Source organism: Ostrinia nubilalis, chromosome 4 (assembly GCF_963855985.1).
Source record: "Ostrinia nubilalis chromosome 4, ilOstNubi1.1, whole genome shotgun sequence".
Classification (NCBI taxonomy): Eukaryota; Metazoa; Arthropoda; class Insecta; order Lepidoptera; family Crambidae; genus Ostrinia; species Ostrinia nubilalis.
In genome coordinates this window covers 15,625,767-15,647,178 of record NC_087091.1, presented here as the reverse complement: position 1 = coordinate 15,647,178, position 21,412 = coordinate 15,625,767, and the positions used below count along the sequence as shown (strand labels likewise).

At 36.4% G+C, this 21,412-nt stretch overlaps 1 protein-coding gene across 2 annotated transcripts in view; it reads right to left on the bottom strand.

Moving 5' to 3' along the window:
- Nucleotides 1-21,412, bottom strand: part of LOC135071550 (protein spaetzle 5) — a 43,371-nt gene that overhangs the window by 1,979 nt on the left and 19,980 nt on the right. For both annotated transcript variants that reach the window (XM_063965323.1, XM_063965324.1), the window contains exons 3-7: nt 4,013-4,158; nt 3,151-3,365; nt 2,426-2,750; nt 1,404-1,574; nt 134-307 (exon numbers count right to left, since the gene is read on the bottom strand). In XM_063965323.1, coding sequence (XP_063821393.1) covers nt 134-307; nt 1,404-1,574; nt 2,426-2,750; nt 3,151-3,365; nt 4,013-4,158 — 1,031 coding nt within the window. The remainder of the gene's footprint in view (nt 1-133; nt 308-1,403; nt 1,575-2,425; nt 2,751-3,150; nt 3,366-4,012; nt 4,159-21,412) is intronic.

Genomic DNA, 21,412 nt, shown 5'->3' with positions numbered 1-21,412 from the left:
ACGCATGGCGCACGCATGCATGGGTGCGTGTACTCGCGTATGCATAGGTGCGTGTTCTCGCGCATGCATAGGTGCGTGTACTCGCGCATGCATAGGTGCGTGTACTCGCGCATGCATAGGTGCGTGTACTCACGTGCAGATCTCGGCTCGCACGAGCTGCGTCATGTTGTCGGGCATGTTGACGACGTACCGCCAGCTGCCCTTGTTGTTGAGAGCGGCCCGTGGCGTGATGTACTCTGTGCGCGTCTGACACAGTTCCTGTGCGCCGGCCGCCTGCCTTCGGGACCGTTCCGCCGTCGTCTCTGCGCTTTGGGGGTGAAAAATGTCACTAAAACAATGTTGGACTGATGATATTGCGACACACGTGGCTGAAGAAGAAAATGCCCGCTTTGAAAGCATATTGATTTAGCTGAATTTTATTACACTTCTTGTCTCACTTACAGATTGGCTATTGTTTGATTTTACAGAATCTTTTTTTTTCTTGCAATGCCTACAGGTTTTTCGCTAGCTGCGTTTGTTATTGCACTCATTTTCATGCACACGTGGTCATGATTATACCTAGTACCCAGAGGAGGGCTGCTGCCTTCCCTGGAAATTGTATAGTACTACATGCCTGAGTTCTCGCCTAAATAAATTTACCCCTCCGGACCAGAAAAAGCGCGTTAAATGATAATAATTATAGAGTCTGATTTAATACAGTGCTATCATTTAACATTCTCTACAGAGCGTAGTCTGACAGTGGCTGGAATTAAAAACCAATTAGTTCCGAGATTATGGATCTACATAGTGTCTGATCTTTGTAATTAGCAAAACACTAGTTAGATTTCAATATAATGACTAAGCCTGGCCATTTGTTGCAAAGGTTAATTACCTGATCTGACCTGGCTGATAGTCGCTACCTCTTTCGCAGAAATACTACAAGAATGTTCCCACACCTATCTCTGGGTTTAACTTGATGAACTCAAGATTTTTCAGTTAAAATACGAACATAAGTAGGTAACTACATAGTACTTATTTCACTTGGTCTCAGACATAAATTATAGAGGTTATGAAAATAACTCATGAAGGTATTAAAAAAAGCGTTGAATTTTTATGAAGAGACAATAATTTATATAATTTAATCCTTCAATTCAATTTTCAAATTCAATTTATTGCTGCCTGTTTTTAAGGTGCTGACCGCTACTTGGGTATTGACAGGTGGAGGGAGAAGCCTACTAAACGATCACAGCTTTCAAGAAGACTAACACCCTGTCTTCGTTATTTCATAGTCCTGGTTCAAAGTCCAGTAGTTATAAAAATCTTTTTTTGTTATTTTTAGTGTCAAAAATGTGTTAAATACAAGTGTTTTGTTTTTAGATTTTTTCGGAGCCCAGATTCTTGTAAAACTTCTTCATAAAACATACCTAGCCAGCCCCAGCGCTATCCTCAGCGCCTCTGCCCCAGTCAGCGTGCGTTTCGCCGACTCCTGCACCAGTTCAGCATTGCGCCGGCGCCGCGCGACCTGCACCATCGTCCTAGCGGGGAACGAGACGGAACGCTCTACGGTCACGTCGGAGCGAGATGGCGATATGTACCTGGAACGGTAGGTTTGATTTTTGAGAGGATGAAGTGGAATGAACAACTCAAAGTTACACTATATTGTTTTAAACTTTCACTAACATAATAATTAATAGCGAACAGCTAGGGACTGGAATTCGTTGCCTGCTGCTGTCTTTCCCGAAGACTATAATCCGGGCCTTTTCAAGGCGAGAGTGAATGGGCACTTACAGGGCAGATAATGTACTATCCTAGACTGCATCCCACTTCACATCAGGTGCGATTGTGGTGAAATACCTGCCTTGTTATGCATAAAAAATTTCTTGACGGGATTGCTACCATGTACCTCCATGAAAGTTTCCTCAGTTACTCCGTGATCATGGCGCTTGCAACAGTGCCGAAATATCGGAAACTCAAAATTAAGGTACATGGTAGCAATCCCGTCCTAATAATTAAAAGTTACACTGTCAGATTATAAAGTCTAATGAAAACATTTTGAGTGTGTTTAAGGAAAAAGCACTATAGGTAAATGGATGGAAAGTTTTGATATCAATTTCCTTTAAGATAATAGGATAATGCCTTTTCAAGACTTCAGTGTTTCAAAATATGATGACACAAGGCACATAAAAGTAACTTGGCGATTACAGGTCTTGAATTAGACGCCCGTATTCACAAACGATGCTTGCTAATGTGAAGCAGCAAATCAAACGCACAGCGTTGAATAGAGCTCTGTGATTGGTTCATGTGTCACCCTGTGCTTCCACGCGCACTGTGAGACCTCATAATAATGTTTGTGAATTGACGAGAGTCTCCTGACAAGGCGTTATGATCACAAGTAGACATGTTGAAAAATATAGAGCAAATTACAGAAAATAATATAAATACTCACTTCCACCATTCATTAGGATTGTACTGCGTCACGCCACTCGACGCCTGCCTGAACCACTCAGGAGCTTGGTAGTTGTACCCGTTCTGTGTATCGTACAAATTCGGGTTGTACCCCAACGTAGCGCTCAAGCTGTTCTGCCTGAAGACCTTCTTGTTGTACTCGCTGTCGTACTGGTTTAACGCCGGGTTGATGTACCCTTGCCCGGTCTGCTGGTACCCTTGAAAGCCGAATTTGGAGAAGTTGGAGGACTGGTACGCGTTGATATTGTAGGGCGATGGGTCAACTGGTGAAGGTGGTTGAAGAGGTGTCTTTTGGTTGAAGATTTCTGGAAAACAGTTGAATAATAGTTAAATTGAAACTTCAAAGATCAACATTATTTGCTCCAAAGTTAGCAGATGCAGTAATAAACGATCAGCAGAAGCAAAAATTTATTTAAAATTCGTCTTTAAAGTGCCTCATTTCTGTTCGGCGTAAGGTTATGGTATGCTAGATAAATTAATATTAATAGTATTTTTCCGGTCGTAATTTAATCAGGAAAATCATAATGATTGTCTGTAGAAGTATTGGTAAGAGGGCCACAACAAATTCCATGATAGAACTAAGCAACTTACAGGACCACAAGGATCATAACTGATCTCTCTACGGAAATGTTCCTCTTTTGAATTTAGGAATCTTTTTGGGACTTTGTAATTTTATTTCTATAGTTAAAATTTTCTCTTACTCACCATGATTATACCTATTATGGAACTTAGTGTTATAGTCCTTAGGGTATATAGGGTCGTTGACGAGTGAGATCTGGTCGACGTGAGGCAGCGAGTTGGGCCCGTACCCGTACGGGTACTCAGGCTTCTTGTTCGCGTTGAAGTCGTCCCGGCTCTCGTCGGAGAGAAGGGTCCGGATGTCGTACTGTCCCGCTTCTATCAGCTGCCTGATGATGTATCTGGAATGATATGGAGTGATTTGAAAAACATTGGGGGATCAGCTGTAAGAGAGTTTGATTCTGCCAATCTTAACATCAATTCCCAAATGGAACACACAAGGAAAGACTTTCCCAATTATGTAAGGTACCAACTCGTACACACTTTTTCTAACTTTATTTTTTTAAAGAAACATTCTTCCGTACTTCAGAAGCTACGTTAAACTTAAGCAATGTCTATAGCTACAAAGTCAGACACCTAGCTTTTAATCTTCTTCTTCTTTGCCCTAGCCCTTTCCCATTAATTAGGGTCTACGACGCCAGGACAGTCTGTGTGTCGAAACACTTTTTTTGGGTAAGCTCTAAGTCCTTGGTTACCGGGTGCTATTCACTAGTCTGTTACCATAAAATGCATACGATCATCAACATTAGACCAATTGGGCCGGAGCACGATTTATCACCCTCTCTTGATTGACAGAGGCAAAACGAAGAATGAAAAAAGTTGAGAAAAAATGGTTGATTATGGTCTCAGTCAGGGTAGGGCTCCGGGTGCACGCAGTAGGTCAGGCCGGGCTGCACCCAGGGCGGCGGGAGCTCACGCTCGAAGGTGTAGCAGGTCACCAGGTCTAGTTGTCTCTAAGATGAGGGAATAAGGTTGAAAGTGGTCTTACTCAGGATAGGGCTCCGGGTGCACGCAGTATGTCAGGCCAGGTTGGGCGCAAGGCGGCGCGCGACCAGGAGGCGCAGGCTCGAAGGCGCAGCTCTGCCCGTAAGGACAGCTGTAGCCGTCGCCACTGCGCGCTATGCTCCAGATCAACTGCAACAATAACAACAATAAGGTTCTAATTTAAAATAATTCAAATCTATATCTATAAAAGCGAAAGGTCACTGAGTGCTTGACTGACTGACGGCCGAATACTGAAACGCCATTTAAATATTTGACGGCTTCTCAAATAGTTAAGCAGCTCCTAAACTTACATTTCGCATACTCAAAACAATATCTGAGCAGTTCTCAATTTTTAAGCACCTCTCAAATTAAGTTGCACTCAAACGCCACTTAAATGAATTTTCGCATACTGAAACGCCATTCAACGCTAAGCATTACTCAAACAACTGTCAAATCGTCTTAAGCAGCTGTTAAATTTGAGAGTGCTTGCGCGGTATCTTAAATCCTATTGCTATACCTAAAACGACCTAAATAGTGGTAAATAATGTGTGTCATCGTTATCATTTCTTTCGAGCCTCGAGGAAATACCTAGATCTAATCGCAGGAACGCAATAAGGCTGAACGCTATTGAAAAATATTATTATAATGACATGCAATTCCGAGCGAGATTCCGCGTCTCTAAAGAAACGGTGTTGTTTCTGGATTCATAATTTGGAAGCTCTTTGAAACCTCGCACCAAACGCCATACAACCAGTGGACCAAACACTTATTATAACCCTACTCTTCTACGCAACGGGAAGTTATGAACGTGTACTAGGTGATATCTTCCACATCTAACAGCCAACTGTGCATCGTATAGTGCACGAAGTAACAACCAAAATAGCTGCTATGAAATCGCTTGACATAAACATGCCTATTTCTGAGGAATAAGGGGACATCGCATAGCAGTATTTCCAAGAGTTGTTGATTTGTCAATTTGATGCTCTGTCAACAATGATAATTGTCAATTGTGGTTACGTTTCGGTCCACGATCGCCACTTAATAGATTTCAACAATAAAAAGTATCACCTTTAAAATTATTTTTTTAATTAAATAATTGCATTGCATGCAAGCATTAATTTTTTTATATGATAAAACGAGATTTATATAATATAATAGAAACTAAAAATAAACTGTTCTATGTTAAGTTGATTGAGTATATTTCCATAAAAGACAATACATAACCAAACGATGCTGCGTGTAATGGATAAAAAACGTAAAGTTATCATCTGTGTAAATGAAAACGTACTTTTTTTGCTAAATGTTGCCATTAAGTAAACATTTGAGAGCTGCTTAGCTGATCACGGCTTCAAATCCGTTGAGTGGCGTTTGAAAATACCATTTAAAATTGAAGGATACTTAAATTTAGGAGCCCGTCAGCTGAGTGACAGATTTGAGTAGTGTTTCAGTATTCGGCCGTGACTCACTCACTCATCACGAAATCTCAGAAACTACAAGTGCTAAGAGTTTCAAATTTTGCATGGGGGCTCCTTTTAGAATGTAGGTGCTCACTAAGAGCAGATTTTACGAAACTCCATCCCTAAGGGGGTAAAACGGGATCTACACGTACGAAGTCACGGGCGGCCGCTAGTTCTGTATAATATGTAGACCCTTTTCAAGGAAGGATACAGATCCCAAATATAACTTTCCCTATCACCACTTCGGGACTATTGTCGGTTAGTGCAGAGAAGTGGCGCAAGAAACTCTGCACTTAGGCTGGGTTGCACCATCTTATTTTAACTTCAACAAACGTCAGAAATATGTCAAACTCCATACAAAAACATCGGTTATCGTTATAGTTACAGTCAAAGTTAGGTGATGCAACTCAGCCTTAGACATTAAATGACTTTCGGCCGAATACTGAAACGCCATTTAAATATTTGACGGCTTCTCAAATAGTTAAGCAGCTCCTAAACTTACATTTCGCATACTCATAACAATATCTGAGCAGTTCTCAATTTTTAAGCACCTCTCAAATTAAGTTGCACTTAAACGCCACTTAAATGAATTTTCGCATACTGAAACGCCATTCAACGCTAAGCATTACTCAAACAACTGTCAAATCGTCTTAAGCAGCTGTTAAATTTGAGAGTGCTTGCGCGGTATCTTAAATCCTATTGTTTTACCTAAAACGACCTAAATAGTGGTAAATAATGTGTGTCATCGTTATCATTTCTTTCGAGCCTCGAGGAAATACCTAGATCTAATCGCAGGAACGCAATAAGGCTGAACGCTATTGAAAAATATTATTATAATGACATGCAATTCCGAGCGAGGTTCCGCGTCTCTAAAGAAACGGTGTTGTTTCTGGATTCATAATTTGGAAGCTCTTTGAAACCCCTCACCAAATGCCATACAACCAGTGGACCAAATACTTATTATAACCCTACTGTTCTACGCAACGGGAAGTTATGAACGTGTACTAGGTGATATCTTCCACATCTAACAGCCAACTGTGCATCGTATAGTGCACGAAGTAACAACCAAAATAGCTGCTATGAAATCGCTTTACATAAACATGCCTATTTCTGAGGATTAAGGGGACATCGCATAGCAGCATTTCCAAGAGTTGTTGATTTGTCAATTTGATGCTCTGTCAGTCAACAATGATAAATGTCAATTGTGGTTACGTTTCGGTCCACGATCGCCACTTAATAGATTTCAACAATAAAAAGTATCATATGTAAAATTATTTTTTTTATTAAATAAAAATGCAAGCATTATTATTTTTATATGATAAAACGAGATTTATATATAATAGAAACTAAAAATAAACTGTTCTATGTTAAGTTGATTGAGTATATTTCCATAAAAGACAATACATAACCAAACGATGCTGCGTGTAATGGATAAAAGACGTAAAGTTATCATTTGTGTAAATGAAAACATACTTTTTTTGGTAAATGTTGCCATTATGTAAACATTTGAGAGCTGCTTAGCTGATCACGGCTTCAAATCCGTTGAGTAGCGTTTGAGAATACCATTTAAAATTGAAGGATACTTAAATTTAGGAGCCCGTCAGCTGAGTGACAGATTTGAGTAGTGTTTCAGTATTCGGCCGTTTGTCATCCAGATAACAATTCAAAAAATAATTATGACGATAAATAATTTTGACAGGTTCACCAATGTCTCCGTGACTCAGCGGTCAAACCAATCACTTGTCAAGAAAAAGGTCATTGGCTAACATGAGTCAGATTTCATTCAAGTGAAAAAATATTTGGAGCAAATAAATCCATTAAATAAATCTAGACAAGCGGCAGCGTGTCAAGCCAAGTTAACTTATAACTAGAATCTGTCAATGCTTTGGAGATTATAATGGTCCAAAACTTATTATCACTTGTACCTAAGATTAGTATCTAACTAGGGTAGAAACATTCCCCTGGCGAGCAAAAGGGTTGTCTGCCAAAGTCCGTCAATTAAATACGTGGATCTAAAATATAATCTAGTTGATTTAACATCCATATTTGTTGCATAACCGATTCGGTAAACAATGGATTATTGCTCTACATAACTCGTTCAAGGCTTTTATTCGTACTTTGGCCAAATATAGGCATGTTCTGACAGGTACAAGGCAACAATGTGGCTCTCCGGAAGGAACCGTCTCCTACCCACGCCACGTCATCGAAATGTCAATGTCTTTACTGCCAAACTCTAGTGTAACAACTAAACGCGAAACAGCTGCTTAGTCATAAACAGAGCGAATTTTTTTACGCCCGTATTTACAAACATTACTATGAGGTCTCACAAGTCACAGTGCGTGTGGACGCTCAGGGTGACACATTTAATGTTTAATAATATCCTTGGACATTTTACATTGCGCCACTAGCCCCAAACTAAGCAAAACTTGTATGGGTACTAGACAACCCTGCAACGGATATAAACATACTTAAATACTTTTTTTGTAAATACATACATTATATACATAGAAAACACCCAGATCCGTCACAGAAATTAAAATTCATTCAATTTCTGCCCGACGGGAATCGAACCCGGACCCTCGGCATAGTAGTCCGTACTGAACCACTACACCAAACAGCCGAACCAATCACAGAGCTCTATTCAACGCTGTGCATTCGATTTGCTGCTTCACTTAAGCAAGCATCGTTTGTGAATACAGGCGTACGAGTGCTTGGTTAGTTACTATCTTACACCATGTAAGATGACGCATTTTTTTCTCTCTGTCTTTATTTCGTCGAAGGTAATCTTTAAAAGCTGCAATATTTAAAATAAATGTAGAGCAGTGACAGAATCGTTTGCGTCAGGCATTTATTTGATCTAACGTAAATGCGCCTATTACCGCCAGTTTAAGCTGTCTTCGGATAAACGTTAGAAAATTAGATATAAGACGTGGTGATAGAAAAGACACTTTAATTTATTTATAACAATGATGAAGTAATCTTTGAATTCAAGTAGTAACAATGAGTATACAATCACACAATAATTAATAAATAGCAATTTAATCTGAAAAAGCAGTTGTTTCTATTACCGACCTATAGACGAGGTGTGTTTCTATTAACGTTTTTTCTGTTTCTATTACCGACCGCTAAGAATATTGCTCTACAATTGGGTATATTCCAAGAGGCACGGGTTCGATTCCCACTCAGAGGCTCGGGAACCACTTGATTTTTTCAAGTTAAAGAAGAACGGTCACGCCCCATACAAAAAAAACCCAGACCCGACAGAAACGAGACATACCTCAGTTTTTTTGTCATGTCTGAATTAGTTAAATTATATATTTTTTATATTCGAAATCTATGTATAACACCTAAATATAACCCTTTGTTTTTGTTCAGGCGTTATACAAAAACTAATACAAAATGCCTATTTATCACCAAAATTGGTAAATGTATGTACCTAAATGTCTATTACAGCTGCTATGGAATGCATCTAGGTGACCTGGAGATACAGCCGGATTATACAGGGTGGAAACGAGAAGTTACAAAATTCAAAAAATGTATGTTACGAACTTCCATAATCTGTAACCTATTATTTGGTACCATTTGAAAGAGCTCGTGAAGCACTTTCAGAATCATTAATTAGTTTTTCGATATCTTGTATAGATTAGAAATAATCGAGTGAGATCACTTATCGTTTTAACCCTGTATAATCCGGCTGTATCTAGATACTTTCCATAGCAGCTGTAAAAGACATTTAGGTACATACATTTACCAATTTTGGTGATAAATAGGCATTTTGTATTAGTTTTTGTATAACGCCCGAACAAAAACAAAGGGTAATATTTTGGTGTTATACATAGATTTCTAATATAAAAAATATATAATTTAACTAATTAAGACATGACAAAAAAACTGAGATATGTCTCGTTTCTGTCGGGCCTGGGTCACAGATGACCGTTCTTCTTTGTTTTGCTTTTAGTTTTAGTTAAATTTGTTTTTTTTTTTTAAGTTATTTTTTTTTAATTATTAAAAGAGAAAAGGCATGCTTCTCGAAAACAAATAAATAATATAATCAAGCAGAAATAGTAAAATAATAAATTCCTCTATTATACTTGATTACGCGGTACCCGGTGTTCTAGTGAGTAGTGGGGGTCATTATTTAAACTGTATTTGAGTTTTAATAAAATTTAATTTTCATTTAATATTTTATTTCTATTTTTAATTTGACTATAACTTTTAATTAGTTTTTGATTGATTTTAATTGTGTGTAATTGTGTATTTTAATTTAAACTATGGACAATTGGACACTGTCTGTATAATTATTTTAAATTATTTTTTTATTATTCAAAAGATCTTAAAAAGTTACATAGTAGTTGTGATAACGCATGATTGGTTTGGTGTCATGTCATAAATGTTAGTTATATACAAAATAAAGGCTTATAAGTCTTCGCAGGTGGCGTTATAGTTATGAGGCGGTAATAGAATTAAGTATGAATATTACTTTATTCTATTAGCGACCGTAAAAAAAAACAGTAACCAGCTAAAATATCTACTTTAATGAAGACGTGATCAGTGAAGTGCCATTTTTATTAGGTTTTATTTTATATGAAATAGGTACTAATTAGAATTTAACAGGTTTTTATAAAATCTATTGTCATACATTATTAGAGATATTCTTTAATGTTCATTGCAGTTTTATGCCAAACCTATGACAGTTAACATATGGCGTTAATTGATTTAATTATGTGAAATATTCTTATGAATCGATAAAGATAACAAAATGGAGGTTAAATGCGTAATTAAAGATATAAATACTAAAATAAAAAACGTTATCAAAATTCTAACAACGCCATGGGTCGTTATTAGGAACCAAATTATTAAAAGTGTTTCTATTACCGCCCTTAATTAAAATTGTATTTAAGCGACAAAAATACAGCGAGAGGGCTATATTGAAGTTTTATTAAGGAAACTAAAGTACGAATTAATATTGTTATGCAAAAACGTGTTGGTATACTCATTTTAAATGTGTTAAAATCGCTAATTAATAACAAGGTGCACCTTAAGTAGCTGGGAGCGCGTCAGTATGAAAAGTGCGTCCGTTGCGGGCGCGTCCCATTTAATGTCAAATAACTCCGTTTACTGGTTATTTACTAACACAAACTTTAATCGTTGTGATAGTCAATAAACATATCTAGATATTTTTTAGGTAAAGTGTTTTCTGGAACCTGTTATTATGTCTTTCATGAAAGAAAGAAAAATAGGGCGGTAATAGACTACAAATTTTGGGGGGTCGTTAATAGGCGCACTTACGTTACTCGTATCTATCAATCTATAATAATTTTAATGGATTACATAATTAATTTAATTTGCTAAGCTACGTGCTACTCCATTGACCACTAGAACATTTCTTTCTCTAAGCGGAACACGAGACCAACCACTTCCTATTTGAGGAAGTAACGGCTCATTCCAAAATCTACCATACTGCTACGACTTAAGGATAATTATCCATATCCTTCAGATGCTGAGTGCGCAGGACGCAGGAGTTGTATTCCACGCGCAGCACAGATTAACGCAAGCGCTTTCGTTTACGTGCGCCGCTTGCTAACTGCGCTTGATTCATCTTTAGCAGTTTCATGCGGTAGTGTTTTGTTTATTACCTGACTTTTTTACATCCTGGATAATAGGATTAAGATGTTTATAAATGTAGATGTCTCTAAGTTCAATAATGCATAGAAAATCCGTCCTTGAACAGTGTGAATAACCGAAAATTTTATTTGTGAAGTAGGTACCTAGGTAAGTCTGAAATATTTAACTTTAACTATTTTCTCAATAATTCAATAGTTCTGGCAGCAGAGCTAGAAATCACTTTGATATTTGAAACAGTCCGATTATTCTTTAATTTTAAAAATTACGCAAGTTTTTTTTACATCAGTGGCATGCTACTTATTCATGAATACGTAAAACTACTGAGCACCAGTGTTTCGCGATAGCACTAAATCATAGAAAACTAGATCAGGAATCAAATGTCAACGGTGTGGCAACACCAGATCACAATAGTCTTATTTTTAGATGATCTATTTGTTTATTCATGCATAATTTATAAGGATGTGAAAAGAATAAAGTTTTATGGCACCTTTAATGTTTGTAGAAATCTACATACCATTATAATAAGATATACCGTTGAAATATAATATGGTTACGATACTAAAAACATTATTTGAAAGCATGAAAAGTTTTAGCTTAGCTCATAGTCATAAATCTTTATTGCATTATATTATTATTATTATTAATTAAGGTATTATCATTGTTATTATAGTTGTTTTACGTTTTTTAAAGCATAGGTAAGTGTTAAATGCTTGTCTCTACCTATGTAGGTATAAATAGTTTCTCCGTATAATAATGATTTGATTATTAAATCCTTTGCATAATCTAAATAAATATAACTCAAAGGTGACTGACTGACTGACTGACATAGTGATCTATCAACGCACAGCCCAAACCACTGGACGAGTCGGGCTGAAATTTGGCATACAGGTAAATGTTATGACGTAGGAATCCGCTAAGAAAGTTATTTACGAAACTCCATCCTTAAAGGAGTAAAACGGGATCCACGCATGTGAAGTCGCGGGCGGCCGCTAGTCTATCATAATCTTAATCTAATATTTCTTTATCTTAACCTAGAGCGCTGATCCCAAATACTGCTAAGTGTTCTATCTTTAAATAATGATTGACATCATTAACTTGATTAACACTTCACAAGAGCAAGGCTAGCATTGGATTGAATGTGCCAGTGCAATGCTTCACACCTTGACAGGCAATGGCTAGGTTTGGTACCTATGTGATTATAGGACAATGTCAGCTAATGTCAGACATTACGTGTCAAGAGCAGACCATGTGTTTGAAAGGCCCAAATGACTGAGCAATCGTTGGATGTCACTATTAAGGTCAACATTAATTAATTTGGTCCAATGAAACGTGGGAAGAGTAGTTTTTACAAACGTTACTTTCATTTGTTTCAAAATGTTATACGTTGATTTGTTGGTACTTAACTGGAAATATAGCATAGATAGGTACTCTTAGGCTGGCTTGCACCAACTTACTTTAACGGTAATTATAAGGCTAGGTTGCATCATTTGGCTTATTCCACTATTCCCCATTGACAATCCCCGTCAACGGGGAATAGTGAACTTTTTGTTCACTAATCCCCGTTAACGCCCCGCCCCGGGGAATAATGAACTAACAAGTTCATTAATCCCTGTTATATTAGGATTTTATTTTTAACATAATGGGGATTAATGAACTTTTAAGTTCATTATTCCCCATTATAAGTTTTATAAGCTCCAATTGGCGTTAACGGGGATTAGTGAACAAAAAGTTCAGTATTCCCCGTTGAAGGGGATTGTCAACATAAAAAATACACCGGTTATCGTCATAGTTACGGTCAAAGTTAGGTGGTGCAACTCAGCCTAACATTATTAAACATTGTATTCTCGTATATTCTGTCATCTGCCACGACAAGGGAAGCAAAATTACATCACCCACAACCGTAACTACACTTTTACGGTAACTTCCGATTTTTTACCGATAACAACCGAGTTCCTTAACGTAACTGGTATTGTTGTCAAACCAGACTATACTATAGCAATAAGTTCTTCGAGTTGCATAAGTAGAGCATCATTCAAGTTGAAATTGTGTGTTTTTGCAATAATCATACGTTGTAGAACAATTAAAGACAAGTGTTTACATAAACATAGAGAAACGAGATGTTTGTTTCACTCTGGTTTTTCTAACGCCTCTGAAAAGAAAACATTATTTTTAGACGACCTAGAGGCATATTTGTGTGGCCTTTTTAAAACACTTTTTAGGGGTTTACGGACTTTTCAGAATTGATGACATATCCTGTAAACCTTCAAACAATCAGGTTGATTTAAGCCTACAATAAGGCTACTAAACTGAAAACCATTTTGTACAAAAGTGATTCCTCCATTTATGTGTCATCTGGAAATCGATCCCAGGTCTTCCACTAGGCTTAGGAAGCGCTCCGCGATAAGCGGTTATCGCGCCATTTTATCGATTTTACGCAATAATCCCATATATTTTGACGTCTTAAATCATCGATAAAGATATATCACTACAATATAGCCCGGCTGGACAGTCAAATATTTTATCACGGAAGTGTAATAATGTACGTCCAAAGCTCCAAATTACACCATGTCACAGTTTTAGCAACCAATTATGAAATGCGATTGTTCAACTTCCCACTAATTCAAGGCCAGCTTTTACATAATATCCTTGTTTATTCGCTCCAGTTGGTCTATTGTTTACTAGGTTTCACATATGAATATGAGATGGACCTATTGTTTGGGGCACGCCTCATTCGTTGAGCAGGTATGTGTTAGAAGAGTTTGGTCTAGTTGCCTAACTGAGAGTGGCTAGATGAGTAGATAGTAGATATTAATAAAGTGTTACTTGTCTAACATAAAATGGTCCAGAGACCATTGAGAGAGACCAAAAGAGCACGTATTGAAAAAGATTTCAAGTTAGTGCCTCAATACCTGAAGTATTAAATAAATAAATAAATAAATAAATAAATCTTTGGACAATTTCACACAGCGCCAGCTAGCCCCAAATTAATTGAAGAAATGAATAAGAGTCATTGCAATTTCAATATATTTTATGCGCTAAGTAATAGTCAAGTAAAGCTCCCAGACAGTCAAACAGATTAGACAAATTTCCCTTTGTTTTATGCCCGTTTTCACCATTAACCCCTAATTTTTAAGTGACCTCTATGGTAACATATTATAACAGGAATATTGTTTTCATAGGGGTTCACTTAAAAATTTGGGATTGATGGTGAAAACGGGCATTAGGGTCTTTTTACTGTACGGAACCCCTTAAAACTCTCAACACCAGTGGTTCAGTGACTCTTTGTGTCATTTCAAGACATAAAAGAAATGAGAAACAAATAAATCTACATAACAGCCATCTGCGGTTACAATTTATCATATGATCGCATCAAATATACTCTAATAAAAAACCAGAGTTGTCGCTAGTGAACGACCACGTTATGTAAGCCACAACAAAGCATGTAAGTTTTTTGTTTTAGGTAGAAAGCGCCATCGCAATACTGCGATTGTAGTGAAACGCGCAGATAGCGTCGACTCCTGCGCATATGTTATGCACGTCCTTTGATAGAGTCCGTGGGTATATACGCTTGTAAACTATGTATTAAACTGCTGCGTTTAAAGTTTGATTTGATTTCATTAAACTTTTACCAATGCGGATTGAGACTTTTAAGAATTGTAAAGTCATTCCGTTTCCATTTAAATAAAAAGAGTCTTGAACTTGAAATACATAACAAAGTCTTAGCAAATATAAACGTATAGCGTAAAAGCCATTATTATTACAAAATATTTGATCATCAACATGATATGACAACCTTATAATAAGCTAAGCTTTCTTTCATAGCTAAGATTTTATCATTGTTATTTTTTATCGTAGAATCTCTGAAAAAGATGATAATTTTACAACTACAATCATGGTGTAAAATTTAATTACAATTTTTACAATTTAAAGTAAAAACATAAGTCTCAACAGACAGGAATATAACTATTGACCTTTACAACATTTAAACAACTTTTATCACTAGATATACTCAAACGGTAGTTAAATCACTTAATATTTGACGTACATTTCATTGAAGCGTTTCCGTACATAACTTACGTCCGTGTGTTTCCATCCTATCGCTACTAATTCATAAACGGTTCGCTTTCCAAAACTCGTCATTTAGTTGCAAACCGCCATTGTATTTTTGCGTAAACTTACCCTAGTTTTACGATTTGCACAACTGTTTTAATACGGACGTTGAATAACAGTCACATAAGTATTCTAGTAAATAAATTGTTAGAAATTTTTCAAAAGCATTGTTGTTATAAAACAGGGCAAACATAATAATGAAACCATCACATGGCATTCGCTACACCAAAAGATTTGCTGATGTATTGGCTATCTTTTATAAGATGCCCTATAAGCTCTAGGTACAGCCTTAAACTGTAGTACAGAACTGCTAGTATTGTACTAGGCTATAGTGTCCCTTTAGTAGGGTAAACAGATTATGAGATATGTAAAGGCTTCATGACCAAAATATTTGACGATTTGTAAGGACTATTTATTAGTTACAAATAAATACATTTTGACTTTGACTTTCTCTACATTTATCTGGAGAGAGAGATGGACCTTACTTGTTAGGTGAATTTTAAAAAAATAGGTATTATTTTAATGTTTTATGTATTTAAGTAATAAGCAATTTATTTACTGTATTAAATTAGTATGGAAGTAGAGCCAGGCCTGTTCATCTCCGCGAGTTTACATCGAAAACAAAACACGCACGATGGCCCACCTACAGGGTACTATTCGACAAGGCCTCACATACGAGCGAACATTGAATCGCGCACGAGTATTCTTGTGTATGATGGAAGAAAATAAAGAAAATGGTGTACTAAATACTGTGCAGTATTTAACTGAATAAATAATAATAAAAACACAGAATGTACTTTTTAAGTTGCCTCAAGACACTGAGAGGTAATTAGTTAGTAGTTAATATTATTCATGATAATTCATGCTAAATCATGTATTTCCTCCGCCATTTTTCGCAGTTTGGCACCTCACGTCACATCATTTTACCGAAGTCAGCCCTATAGCTTCGGCGCAGTGCCGATCACTGACGTTTGTCAACAAAATGGTGCTTTGAAAATTATAAATAACTTGAAAAAATCGAACTGCCTAAGGCGGGAATTAACCGCCTTAGGCAGTTCGATTTTTTCAAGTTATTTATAATTTTCAAATTAGTATGAGATGCGACTCTTAACGCTAAAAATTAAATAACTATATAAAAATGGTGCTTGACTCTTGAGACAGGCTAAATTACACCATATTGTTAATGACATTGAGCATATTTTCTTTTAAATACCTTCGCGAAGTAAAACTTCTGTACGTAGTACTTATTATTATTCTGTGGTAGAGCTACGAGAATCTACATACAGCCTTCTACCAGTGTAATAATGTAACAATATTGTCATAATCATTGACAGATTTACTGATGTTATCGTTAATAAAGTATTAATATCTTTATACGGATGTTAACAAGTAGAACATGGCACGCCCGCCAGATCACGGTAAGATAGACTCGAACTGGATCACGAGTTCACGACTTGTCTCTAACGTGTCTAGATTTTTTTTAAGTTTAAATGAAAGTGGACTATTTTGACAAGGATATTTCCTTGTTTCCTTGATTTCCTTATATTAATTTTGCTAATTCCTGGTTACCGACCAAGTTAAATCAGCAGTGGGAGACGGCGTATGTGACTGCACCAGACAGTCTGCCAATAGAGAGAGATGGCGGGAGATCGTGCGGAGAGTTGTTTCCGCTGCTACAACCGATGTGAACAACGCCTCAACGTGACCACGACCGCTCTGCCAAGAGCGTAACAAATAAGAAGAAGAAGAATTCCTGGTTGCTAGAGATTGAGGACCTAAAGTGTCAGAAAAATGATTCCATGCTTTAAAGAACAGAAAGTGAGAGAGTTACGGTTTTTGAGCCATTTCAGACGTTTAGCGACTCAAAATACATAATTAGAAGGAAGATGAGAAGTCCTAGGTTTGATTCTGATTGGTTAAGATACAAAATAATAAGATGATCGATTATTTGAATGCAAATTAGAAGACTCCAATAATTGTGGCTAAACGCTCTCTTTCTCTAACTGCGTAAGGCCTTGTTATCTCACGCTCAAACTATGCAGAATAATAACAGGAATATAGATAAATATTTATTGAAGTGAGTCACGAATGCACCCGAAACTATCTACAAATAGACGATAATAATGTTATTAAGTACAGTCGAGGACAAAATCTGTTTCTGTAAACAACATACAACAAATACAATCCAAATTAAAAAGCACAATACTTTTAGCGATGAATTGTGTCTCTTTTGATATGGTCTATTCCACTTTATCACGTGGATTTGATCACCCGGGTGATCAAAGTGGACTTTGATCACCCATGGTATAAGAAGTAAGAAGTTATCAAAGTGGAATAGACCTTTGATATTATTTCAGTGGGCATCATATTTAAAGACCCTATTTTATTAAATTATTTTAAACACTGTATTATGTAGGCATTACCCAATTTGATTGCCCTCTATTCAGTGATAGAATCATACTGTGTATGTGATTAAAAATGTATCTTCAAAAGCACGTAACCCATTTTTTTGCTAAGTTTTACAGGAAAAAGTCCTTATTGCTTTCCACCAAAGATGTCAGAAGCGAGTGTCAAAATCTCTGATCATCTCACCACTTTTGTGCACGAGTGTTCAGCCTCGCTCCACTTGCATATAATTATTTGACAATGGATAGTCTGAATATTAATTGTAGTGTACAATGTACGACATTCGCCTATTCAGTTTGGGCTACAAGCGCGGTAGTTGTGCAATAATAATGTACCCACGGATTTTCCTCTTGCTCAAACGCTTCACGGAATCGGAGCTGTGACATTTGCTAATTGTTTTCTGATGGCAATTAGGAAATAAATGTACCTATATTTTAATTGTTTTTAAGGAACATGAGATTTATAAACAAGGACGCACGTCCAAATTCCTGGAAGCACTTGATTTCTGTTAAATAGGTTCTGCTTGCGTCCAATTTTATTTTTATGGCAAACAAAAATTGGTTTAACAATTTTGCTGTCAAAATGTAACAATTAGGCTGAGTTGCACCAACTAACCGTAACTATAACATTAACCGGTGCTTTTTGTATGGAGTTCGACATAATTTTGACGTTTCTTAAAGTTAAAATAAGATGGTGCAACCCAGCCTTAAAATTACTTAGGTAACTACTACGCATTTCTTTCTTCTTTTGTTGATGGCGATGGGCACACCACCAATGTCACGACGCATTTACTCTTAGATTACATCTTCCAAATCTAATATGTATAGGTTACGTTGTCTAGTACCCATAGTACAGGCTTTGCTTAGTTTGGGACTAGAAGTAGTATGGTTAGTACGGTTTTACTGCACCGTCAAAACTTCGATACACAATTATATCACTGTTGGAACGCCCATATTTTTTGTCAAACTTAATCAAACAACATAAGACAGGTTCAACATGTTACGCTATATCTCAAAACAATGCCGCCCAATCAATACGTGATTAGACAACAAAAACTATTGATAGATCAGTATCGACTAACAATGTTGTTATGTCATTTGACAACCTCCTGGTTGTACTGTCAATGCTGCCATATCCGGATTTAGTTAATTGCGAATGCAAAAAATGATTTGATTTTCATTTAAGTATATTTATTTGTTAGTTATTAAGTATACTCTATCTATAGGCTGTTTCAATTTGTAGGCAACTCTATCTTCTTTTAATAACGACACAGGTTCAAAGATATTTATAGATTTTTAGAACTCTAAGGTTAAGTTGCACCACCTTGCTTCAATCGTAACTGCAACCATAACCGGTGATTTCATATAGAGTGTGACTGACAATGACGTTTGTTGCTTATAGCACTTATTATTATTCTGTGCTTATAGTTAAAGTAAGATTGCACTATCTTCTTTCACCCAGTCTTACGATATGAATCGATTACTACAGTTCTGATTGCTGATTATCGATCTATTTTCAGTACAGACTATTCGATATAAAACGAAACCTCTTAGTATATGATTTCTAATGCCACTCTGGACAGATATCTCATACCTATTTCGTACTGATCAATCCGCATACAGAAATTATAATATAAACAAATCGACAAAATTATGCAAATCGAATGCATCAAATCAAAGCTGCGCAATTAAAGGTCTTCGACCCGGACTTAGCTTAAAGGGATTTTATTACCTCTCAGAATAAGGTATTATCGGAGCCCTAATGAGAGAATGAGGTAATTTGAAGTGCCTAATTTGAGTGCACTATTTAATGACAACGTTAACGTTACTCATTTGGCAATATTAAATATTATATGTATAGGTACCTTATTGCAAAACTGATGTGGGTTTTATTACAAAAATGTGAAACACGTTAAACATTGGTTTAAAATGACATTTTCAGTAACATAAACCAACCCTACATTATTTTGTATAAAGGTATATCCTACATTACAAATTTTAAGAATATTTCAATTTTTTTTTAGATAGTAAATTATGTTTATAAAACCGCAACGAACGAGGTTCAAGTCGTCGTTTCAAAAAAGTCGGACTTTTCCTATTCAGGTTTACAAAAGGATTTATTAATAGATTTTTCTCACTGATTTTCCTTCTTCGAAACCTGGCTAATGTTGACAAAAACTAATTAGTCCACAACTAGCCAAACAACCGGTATCAAACCATCTGGTGCGTATAATTTGGCTACTTCAGTGCACGAAAAATGTATAGAAGCGGATTCTTCCACACAACTGCACTAGAATTTAGCCCTAACTGCTTAACCTAAGTAGGTACGAGTAGATAATTCGCAGAGAAACTTTAAATCATTTTTGCTTGTTAGAATCTTGACTTGAAACAAAAGCCAACTTTAAATATTTTGATCGAGTTTTTTTTCAGCCTTTGCTGACGTCTATTGCCTTTCGCTAATAATATCTAGTTTATTTCCCAGAACAGCAGGATATTAGTGACTTGCGTATGTTATACCACAGATTACCCAACAGTTCTTACGTTAGACTTAAATATGTACTTGTATAGTGTATATTTTTCACCTCTCATTACTATTAAGCCATATTTAAGTTACGTGTAGGCTTAAGTAAGTCCTACATAGAAAATGTTCAATTGAACACTTAAAGTAGGACCATGACATATAAAATAACGACTGGCATCTTACGTAGTTGTAATGGGTGCTATATTACAAAATAATAATTATGTACCTAAGTAATCTTATGTTGTCACTTAAACTTCTGTGGACGCTTACCGCACCATATTAGGCACCTATTGTTCGATTTCAGAAGGAGGTTTCACTGTTTTTCGTTCACCTTCAGCCTCACAATTTAATTCGCATATCCAATTAGACATGATACGACAGGCAGTCGGTTTGATCCGTTTATCAGATCTGTATCATTACAATAAGGTATTTTTAGTCCACTGCCCACAAGGAAATCCGCATGCGATACATTACAATATTAATTAATTGTCGCGTGCGTTCTGATTACCATTTTCTTATTATGTAGCTTTTGTCCGCCTTTTCATCTGTATGGATTTCGAAAAAATTAGCTTAACAATAGCCTTAGTTGCTATTTTGATTGTAATGTTTTTCGTTATCCATTTTTTTTCAAAATCATCCTCTTAAAAAACTGGATGATGGTAAGATAAGATAGCATGAATGTGTGTTCGATAACTTAGCTAGCTACCACCATCTTATCTAAAGTCAGTCGCCATAAGAACAATGTTAATAGCATTGTTGTGTTCCGGCAGTTAGAGGTAAGATAGCCAGTTCCTCCGTGGTTGAGGATTCCGGGTGAAGCTCGCTTCCACCTTCGGCCTGATCGTCACTTACCATCAGGTGCGATACAGGCCAAGAGCTTCCTCGTTGAGGATAAAAAGAAAAAAAGAAATTTTCAAAGTAAATAAAATAAAGCAATTAAAACTTTTGCCTATTGTATTATAGAGTTCTAAAATGTTAAGCTTCATGATGACATTTATTATTGTCATGCACTAACTTTACTTGGACAAATAATTGCACAGTTCTTTGACACTCTGCAACGCATCAGCAAGTATTGCAAAAGCCCGCATTGGTACACTTCCCTTGTTCCCATCGTCACCTGGTGTTTACTTACATGTTTTACCTTGATGATTTGCAAGTGCGGACTAAATTCATTTAAACTTCTTTTCTTACAGAATAAATACTAGTATACTATGTTGTCAAAAATCTGGTGTAATTTAGCTCGCCTCATTGTGCACCTTTTCATTTAGATACCTACTGAAATCTAA